This window comes from Dendrobates tinctorius, unplaced genomic scaffold (genome assembly GCF_039654945.1).
Source record: "Dendrobates tinctorius isolate UK_male_01 unplaced genomic scaffold, ASM3965494v1 ptg000151l, whole genome shotgun sequence".
Classification (NCBI taxonomy): domain Eukaryota; kingdom Metazoa; phylum Chordata; class Amphibia; order Anura; family Dendrobatidae; genus Dendrobates; species Dendrobates tinctorius.
This window is the reverse complement of record NW_027361818.1, coordinates 23,868,904-23,877,904: the sequence shown is the minus strand read 5'-3', so window position 1 is coordinate 23,877,904 and position 9,001 is coordinate 23,868,904. Positions and strand designations below refer to the sequence as shown.

At 43.0% G+C, this 9,001-nt stretch overlaps 1 protein-coding gene across 1 annotated transcript; it reads right to left on the bottom strand.

Annotated features, from left to right (window-relative positions):
* Positions 1–2,902: 2,902 nt before the first annotated feature.
* On the bottom strand, positions 2,903–8,366 carry LOC141050007 (olfactory receptor 11H6-like). Its single transcript, XM_073546844.1, has 2 exons — positions 7,539–8,366; positions 2,903–2,941 (listed from the first exon to the last, which is right to left on the bottom strand). The coding sequence occupies exons 1-2, from the start codon at positions 8,364–8,366 to the stop codon at positions 2,903–2,905; spliced, it is 867 nt and encodes a 288-aa protein (XP_073402945.1).
* Between the last annotated feature and the right edge of the window lie 635 nt (positions 8,367–9,001).

The following is a 9,001-nucleotide window of genomic DNA, read 5'->3' as shown; positions in this document are numbered from 1 at the left end:
GTGCCAACTCCAGCATCTCACTCAGCTTTTCTAATCTCTCCCTATACGCTGCCCCTCCCCGGGTGATCATGTTAACATATTGTTGTGTAAGCTACCTATCAAGAGCCTGATCAAAAGTTATGACTGTCTTACACAAAGCCACTACTTGGCTATTAGCTTAACCTAGCAAATTTTTTCTATCTAGTTCCCTGTTCTCTGTGGTAAACCATCGCATACAATTTAACCACGAGGTTTCCACATTAACCCCCTCCAGCTGGGGTGTGCCAGCATATTTCTCTGCCTGCTTCCGTAACCACTCCATATTTACAGTGGTCTACAAGGACGAATTTTACTCTGTTCTAGTATCAACAAATGCAATTTAAGCACAGTTAGATACTCACACCTCTCAGATGGAAGACCTCGCTGCAGCTGTTTGGGGTCGACCAGATATCAAAAGAGGTGCAGCCCTGATTCCAGCCTCACTCCTTACGCTTGCCAAGCGTCTCCCCTTCGCCCTTTTAAAGCTTCTTTCTACCCGGCACAACAAATTCTCACGTCCTTGCAGACAGCTTCTTCTTAGTTACTCATCTTTTTATAGTCTTTTTCTTTGTCCGTGGTTTTATTATAAAAAAATCGGGCAGGCGGTTTCAGAGCGATCACGAGAGGTTCTCTTTCAGGCTGGCTTCCTTTGACCGGTTTAACGTATGGCCACACGCGTTTCTTTTATGTTTTTTTCTTCAGTCTTCCAACCTCCAAGCCCTCATCTGCAGCTTCTTCCGGTGGTTCTTCTGGAGGCAGCTCTCCGGAGCTGCTCCTCCTGGCTGGCTCGCCACTTGTAAGAAAAAGTTCTACTGAGAGCTGGAAGAGTCGGGAAGAAGTTCCACAGACGATCTCTTATCAAGCTGAGGTTGAAGGTTTATTCGGAGATACACAGCAAAACAGATACAGAATAACAGAGGAGTTGGAATATGCGGGCAAAAACAGGAATTCAGACAGGCAGAGATTTGCTAGGAGGTCTAGCGGTGATAAGGCTCTGTGCCCTGGCCATGGTGAGGCACAGTGGCATGATGGCGATGGAATGGCCCCGATCGACAGTAACAGGGGCTTCTTATACATTATCAGAACAAAGAAAGCTGCATTTTGCCACAGAGGGCGTTAACATTATAATTCTAAGGAGTTTTCATGGTAATCTACAGAAACGTGGTTTAGAACAGAGAATATAATGACATAATATGAAGATATTAATTAACATTTCTTCAAGCAACACTAAAACCCATAAGTCATTGGTATCGATGGCTACTGTCCTAAAATCTTATCATTGTCTCCAGTCTAGGTCCCTAAATTCTTACATCCTGACATTTTAACTACTCTACACTTCGCTACCACACTATCACGTATAAGCATACTGGCCATATATTTGGTGACCTGTGATCCTATTGATTGATCCAATCTTCCTCTGCGCACATCGGCTGAGGTTGCTAGGAGACATGATCTCATTTTCCATCCTCCATATATTAGTTCTTTTGTAAAAGTTGAATCTTCTCTAACTTTCAACAAAATGGCTGCTAGAGACAACATGGCCGCTCAGTATATTATGGCTGACCATTCTCTTACACCCCTTCTCATGTACAGCACCATGGAACCAGTGGTGTTTTATAAATAGATACTGTAATAATAATAATACTAACAATAACACTTGCCTAACGCTTATTCCACTGAAGCCCTCGTTCTCCTGTAATAAAACTAAAATAAAACTCAACAATGTCCCTCACCTGTCCGTCGCTCTGTCCCATGCCATAATCCATGTCTGGGTGATTAATAGTTTTCAACCTGGATGGTGCAAGATGCAACCGTTCTGGCTGAGATCACTGATGAATGAGGTGCTGTGAGTGCAGAATCAGTGACGGCCAGTGACATCATCGTGCATACGTCCGGTCACTGAGGCTGCGTGCCCAGCAAAGTTGAACTGATGTGACCTCAGCATCGTGAGAAAAAGTCAGCCTGAGAAAACCTGCCCCCAGCTGTCTGCTTTAGCAAGGCTGGTTGTCAAAAATGGAGGGGGGACCAAATATTGTTTTTTAAAATTATTTATTTAAATATTTAAAAATGCAACTGGGGGATTGGAACCTCTCTGTTTCTTGATAGCCAGGCTTGCTGAAGATGACAACTGAGGGTTGCAGCCCCCAGGCTATGAATTTTGCCTGGCTGGTTATCAAAAACACACGGGAACCCATGCAAATTTATTTTTTTATTATTTATTTATAGTGCAGGAGTGGCTCATGAAGGCCAGCATCACACTATCATAGAATATGGGCTAGTGCTATGCGAGAAAACATTGCAAAACATTTGGTGTTAATTTGTCGGGCAGTTTACATCAGTGTTTATTTTTTCAGCCATATTAAGCGTGCATGTAAAATCTCAGTATTCTGCAATTTTCACTAAGACTCGGCCGAGACTCGCCTATGCAAGCCTATGGATGCGAGAAAAAATCACAAAGCACTAGGACCATGCGAGTGCTGTTTAATTTTTAAACACCAATGTACACACTGACAGGTTAGAATAGAACAGATATACACACATAGAATACATGGATATGTAGATGTCAGTGGCACGCACACACACACACACACACATATAGATCGATAGATAGATAGATAGATAGATCGGTAGATGATAGATACATAGATAGGTACATAGATAGATGGAAGAAAAGCTGGCAATTCATCTGCCATATACTGTAAAATCACTGCAGGAGCAGACAGGATAAAAAAATGGAATACCTACAGTAAATAAACATAAAATAGATAGAATATTAATGTTATTATAGTACCATTTATTCCATGGTGCTTTACATGTGAGGAGGGGTATACATAATAAAAATAAGTACAGTAATCTTAAACAATACAGTAAGCTTCCCAGACCTTTAATATGAGCTCCCAGCTGTATACATAGCCTTTACTAGCTGTTAAAATGAGGGACCCTAAAAAAATGATGTAGGGTCCCCCTATAATTAATTGCTACGGGCTTGCGGAATGCACCAAATAATAAAGATGGAATAAGGTGCGTTCGCAGTCCGGGGTCCACCGTGCAGAGATAACAAACTGCTGCTCGGTAATGGCGGACGCTATATGGAGTAGTAGTATCTAACACCGGCGGGTAACCACTGGCCCGGTGTGAAAAGAAGCGGGCTCTGTTACCTCACAGAACCGCACTACCACTCAACGTAAATGCCGGAGCCTGTTAACCTCACAGGACTCGGCAAGGTGAACACTAGCCAAGAGACACAGGACTCCGCCCCAAGGACACAAGGTTAGAGTCCCTCTAGTCCCACTAGTGTTCGACACCGCAACTGCGATGCCAGAACTAATAATTTAATTGCACCACATACACACTGCACCGGTTCAGTGGACGCCACTAGCCACCCAGAGCAGGGAGGTAAGCGCTTGACTTGCGCACGGCGCTGCTGCGAGGAACACTGCTGCTCTTGCGGTACAGTGGTGCCTTGTACTGAATGGCACTATCTGGTGCTAATTCTCGTGTGGAGAGTGGGATGCTCTGTGGCACATAGCTTATGCCACTACTGGTGCTGACTCTATCTTCCTAAACCATAACTCATACACAACCGAGGATAGGGGTTTCATGAATCAGTCACCAGTCTCATACATCCATCACCACACACACAACAAGCCATCAAAGTATATATTAGCGCATGGCCGAGCGGCCATGCAACTCTTTTATAGCGGCGTCCTTCTGGGACCTTCCCAGTGGACCAATCAGAGTAGGAATGGGACCTGCGCATGTGACCTCCGACCTCCAATGAGAGGTCGTCCCACGGGCATGCTCATTAGGCAGAATACAGGACTTAGGCCCTAAAGCGTCTGCTTGCTGCTGAATCAAACATAGTGTTACAGCAGAGCCTGAAGGACCAACCAGACGCCTAGCATTAACCTGGGCAAGACACCTAGACTGACGTCTCTGCTGAGCGGTAATCTCTGCAGCCACAGAGGAATGGGAGACCGCAGAGTACATGGCTTGAGATTCCCCCTGTTCAATGGGGGAAACTCGATGCCTAACATTACCCCCTCCCCCCTAGGCCCCCCTCCCCCTGAGCCTCGCTACGCTCAAAGGCCGCAATGAGTAGTGGAGCGTGGACGTTCTCCACTGGCTCCCAGGTCCGATCCTCTGGGCCATGACCCCTCCAGTCCACCAGATAATACTTTTTTCCATGTACCACCTTGCAGCCCACAATGACGTTCACCTCAAACTCGTCCGAGGACAAGCTTGATGTCCCGGCAGATGACTCAGAGAACAGGGACATGTGAACGGACTTAAAGAGAGAAACGTGGAAGGCATCAGTGATACCCAGGCGAGGGGGAAGGGCCAGCTGGTAGACCACAGGGTTGACCTATTCGAGGACCTTGAATGGACCAATGTAGTGAGGTGCAAACTTAGTGGACTCAACCCGCAGCCTGATGTTTCGAGTGGAGAGCCACACTAAGTCGCCAGGGGAGAAGGTTGGAGCGGGGCACCAGTGTGCGACGGTGTAGGACCTCATTCTCTCCTTGCAGGCCCGGATGGCATCCTGAGTGTGGTCTCAAATGTCACGTGCCTCCACAGCCCAGTCTGCCACCCTAGAATCGGTTGAAGACATGGGCATGGGAACAGGGACGCCAGGATGCTGGCTGTAATTGAGGAGGAATGGGGTCTGACCGGTGGAATTGGCCACAGTGTTGTTCAACGCAAACTCCGCCCATGGTAGCAGGGAAGCCCAGTAATCATGCCTTGCCGAGACAAAGTGTCGTAGGTATGTGACCAGGGTCTTCTTTGCCCTCTCTACCAACCCATTCATCTCAGGATGATAGGCCGAGGAGAGATTCAGCTCATTGCTGAGCAGTCTACATAGTTCTCTCCAGAACCGAGATGCAAACTGGGGACCCCGGTCACTGACTACCTTGTCCGGCAAACCATGCAGGTGAAAGACATGTTTAATGAAGAGCACTGCTAGGCCCCGAGCAGAAGGTAACCTCGAGAGAGGCACCAGATGCACCATTTTGGAGAAATGGTCAGTGACAACCCAGATAACCGTGCTGCCACTGGACTTGGGCAGTCCCACCACAAAATCCATGCCGACCATAAAAGAGGAACCGGGAGAAAAAGAGCGACCATCTGGCCTGGCGAGAATTTAGCCACAGGGCTGTCTGTAGGTAGACCAAGTTTTTGTGGTCAGTGAACACCTGGAAGGGAAAGCGATCCCCCTCCATGAGATGTCTCCACAGCTGCATGTAAATTACAACCTTTGCTACAAAAATATGCCCAATTATAATCCATTTCTCCAGACCCCCCACTATTGTGTTTTAGGCAGCCCCCAAATCTAAGAAGCATCATTGTCAGAAGCTCCCTGTCCTCTCCAACAGCTGCAGGAACCATTTCTTGCAACCAGAAAAAATGTAAAACCTGTCCATTTATAATGACCACGAACAAGATAAAGATCCCCAACTCACATCAGGACTACAAGATCCCAGGTACTTTCAGCATCATCACATCTAATGTGTTGTACTTAATTATTTGTACTAAATGTCCAACTGGGGGTCTGTATGTGGAGGAGACAGGGCAAAAGCTTAGAACAAGAATGAATTCTCATCACCATACAATAAGAGAAAAAAGAATGGATCTACCTGTGGCAAAACATTTTTGTATGCCTGATCACAGCACCATGGACATGAAATTACTGGTATTGAAAGGTAACTTCACATTTAGAGAGATAGAAAAAGCTCATGATGACCCTTGACACTCTCAATGCAGGAATGAATGTGTCGTATGGATTTATGTCTTTTTACATCAATTAAGGAATTTGCTCCTAAGAACTTGTGGAGGCATCACAACACATTACCAGACCACAAAAAGAGGTCAATAAAACTTTCACTCCTTATCTATGTGCTGATCCAATATTTATGGTCATAACTGTCTATCACTGCCCCATAATGATAGTTCTGCTTCACGGCACTTGTCTTATCTATTGCATTTTTTCTGTGCTGTGTTGTGCATAATTATGTGTTTCTTCAGATTTTGTATTAGTCAATGCCTGATGAAGAGACCTGAGGAGTCTCGAAAGCTTGCAATTTGTTACCAACTTTTCAGTTAGCCATTAATTGGTATCAACCACTGAGGACTCTCAATTCTGAATATTTTTCCATCAAAAGCAGCAACGATTATAGTGGCTCATCACTAGTCACTGCTCTAAGTGCTCCTATTACCATTGGAATCACTGTTGCCTTCACCTTCCACATCTTCTCCGGTTCTCCTTTGGGGCCCTGGTATTTCTCCAGCCTCTCATATTCCTTCTTTCTCATGGTGCTATCACTTGGCACTTGCCACATCTATCATCATTGCTGTCTTCTGATCCTTGTCTACTATCACAATGTCTGGTTGGTTAGCCAACACCTACTTATCCATCTGAATCTTGCAGCCCCACATGATTTTAGCCCTCTCATTATCCACCACTTTTTATAGGGTCTCCCACCTGTACTTAGGGGGACCTAGACCATTTGCTGTGCAGATGCTCCTGTGTACAATTTCCACTACTTGGTTGTGGTGTTTAGTATACGCTGTTTCTGCTTGCATTTTCAGTATATATATATATATGTATAAATACATGGGCCATACACACAATAAACGAATCTATAGGACAGTGTTCACACCACCAAAAGACTGAAACACAGAAAAAAACAGTATAACAAACGTCTAAAAATACTCTGTTGTAAAAAAGTAGCAGTAAACAGCAAGTGCTAGCAAAAAGATAACAAAGCAGGGTATTTGGTTTATACGTTTTTTTGCAAAAAAATGATACTAAGCCGCTCTACCAAATGTCAAGGTATACTCATAACAGAGCAGTCCCTAACCGATGCATTTAAAAGCCTGAACATGTGTATAGTACCTATTTGAGCAGAATTCAGAAAGGAAATGTCCGATGTGGACACGCTGTGGAAGACAGCTTTATATGTGCATGGCTCACAAGGGAGGGGTGGAAATCTCCCCAATCTTGCAAAAACAGGAAACCTATTAGACATGAACACATGGGCCATGCACACAATGAACAAGTCTGTAGGACAGTTTTCACACCACCAAAATGCAGAAACACAGAAAAACACAGTATAACAAACGTATAAAAATACTCTGTTGTAAAAAAGCAACAGTAAACAGCAAGTGCCAGTAAAATGATGATAAATATGTGTGTGTTATGAAGAATATTTCCTTTGAAAACGATGAGCAAATGACATAGAGAACTGCTGTTTGGAAAAGCTTGTGTTAAAATCGCATTGCAATCGAATAGCAAACACACTACATTCGGATGTAAATCAGATGCAAGGTGTGAAAACTCGAATTGTACTCACATGACACTTGCATTACACTCGTGTGCCTCGAGCAGGGAGACTTGGACTGATTTTTCATACGTTTGATGTGACTCCATTCCTAGGCTGATCATCTTCGTCTAGCCTCAGTGATACTTACAATTTTATTTATAATTTTCTAGATTACATTCTTATAATATGTTTTTGTACGGCTATTATAATGTCTTTATTTCTCAGACTGTATATAATGGGGTTAATAAAAGGAGTAAACACAGTATATAGCAGTGATAGGATCTTACTGATGGTTGATGACTGCCCATTTGTTGGGACAACATAAACACTGAATAAAGTCCCGAAGAATATGGAGACCACAGTGAGGTGGGAGCTACAGGTGGAGAAGGCTTTCTGTCTACCGGTACTGGACGGGATCCTTACGATAGCAAAGACTATACAGATGTAAGACATTACAATTGTTGTAATAGGAATAAAGACAACTGGAATACTTAGCAAAAAAACCTCCAAGTGAACAATAAGGGTGTCAGAACAGGCAAGTTCTAGTAAGGGAACAATATCACAGAATACGTGGTCAATGATGTTTGGCCCACAATAGTTTAATTTTGCTGTAGGTATCATGTAAATCAAAGCAATAGAAAATACAAACACCCAACAGATGATGGTCAGTATCACACAATAACCACTTTTCATGATAATGTTATAATGTAGAGGTTTACAGATGGCCACATATCGGTCATAAGACATCACAGCGAGGAGAAAACATTCAAGCGCTTCTGAAGCACCTAAAAAATAAAACTGAGTGACACAGCCAGCAAAAGAAATGGTGGCCCCATTATTCAGTAGGACATGAAGCATGTTCGGGACAATATCTGTGATCACCAAGATGTCACTGATGGACAATTGTGAGATGAAGAAGTACATTGGGGTGTGGAGGTTCCTGCTGGTGGACACCAGGGTGATGATTAGGAGATTCCCACATATTGTCCCACAGTAAATCATCAGGAGAAGACTAAAGAGGAACATTTTTAATTCTTGCCTGACATGAAATCCTAAAAGGAAAATCTCAATGACCGCCGTCAGATTGCTCTCCATAATGTAGAACAAATTGGTGATGCTAGAGGAATGAACAAGTACAAAACATTACTATTTTTATTTTCTAAAGTGGTGCACATTTATATCTTTTTTTACAAAAAAATTACTCATTTTGGTTTATATGCCGAAGAGTAGTACATTTCGAAACAATATAAGTTGATGAGTCTTGTAGTAATGTGACTTATATTATTGTTTAGATGGAAGCAGCAGGAAGTAAAAAACAATGTCTGCACAATACACATAAAATAAAACTCACCAAATTTTGCCAGAACATTTGCCCTTTCCAAAAAAGCCTAAATTGATCATGAAATGTATAAAAATAAAAGGTAACTTTATATGATTCTCAAATGTAAGATACTTTTATACATAAAAAAGTATTAACATCAATGTTTTTAGCTAACACGATACCACAAAATAGTTTTTGCATTGTACGTTTTCGATCTCAAAGAAATGAACTAGAAATTTAAAATATATTTTCTTTAAGGTTTGTTTTACAATCTATGATATACTTTATACCACGGAATTAAAAGTCCTAAGGCCTCCAGGTCTAAAATGGTTAAGTTTTA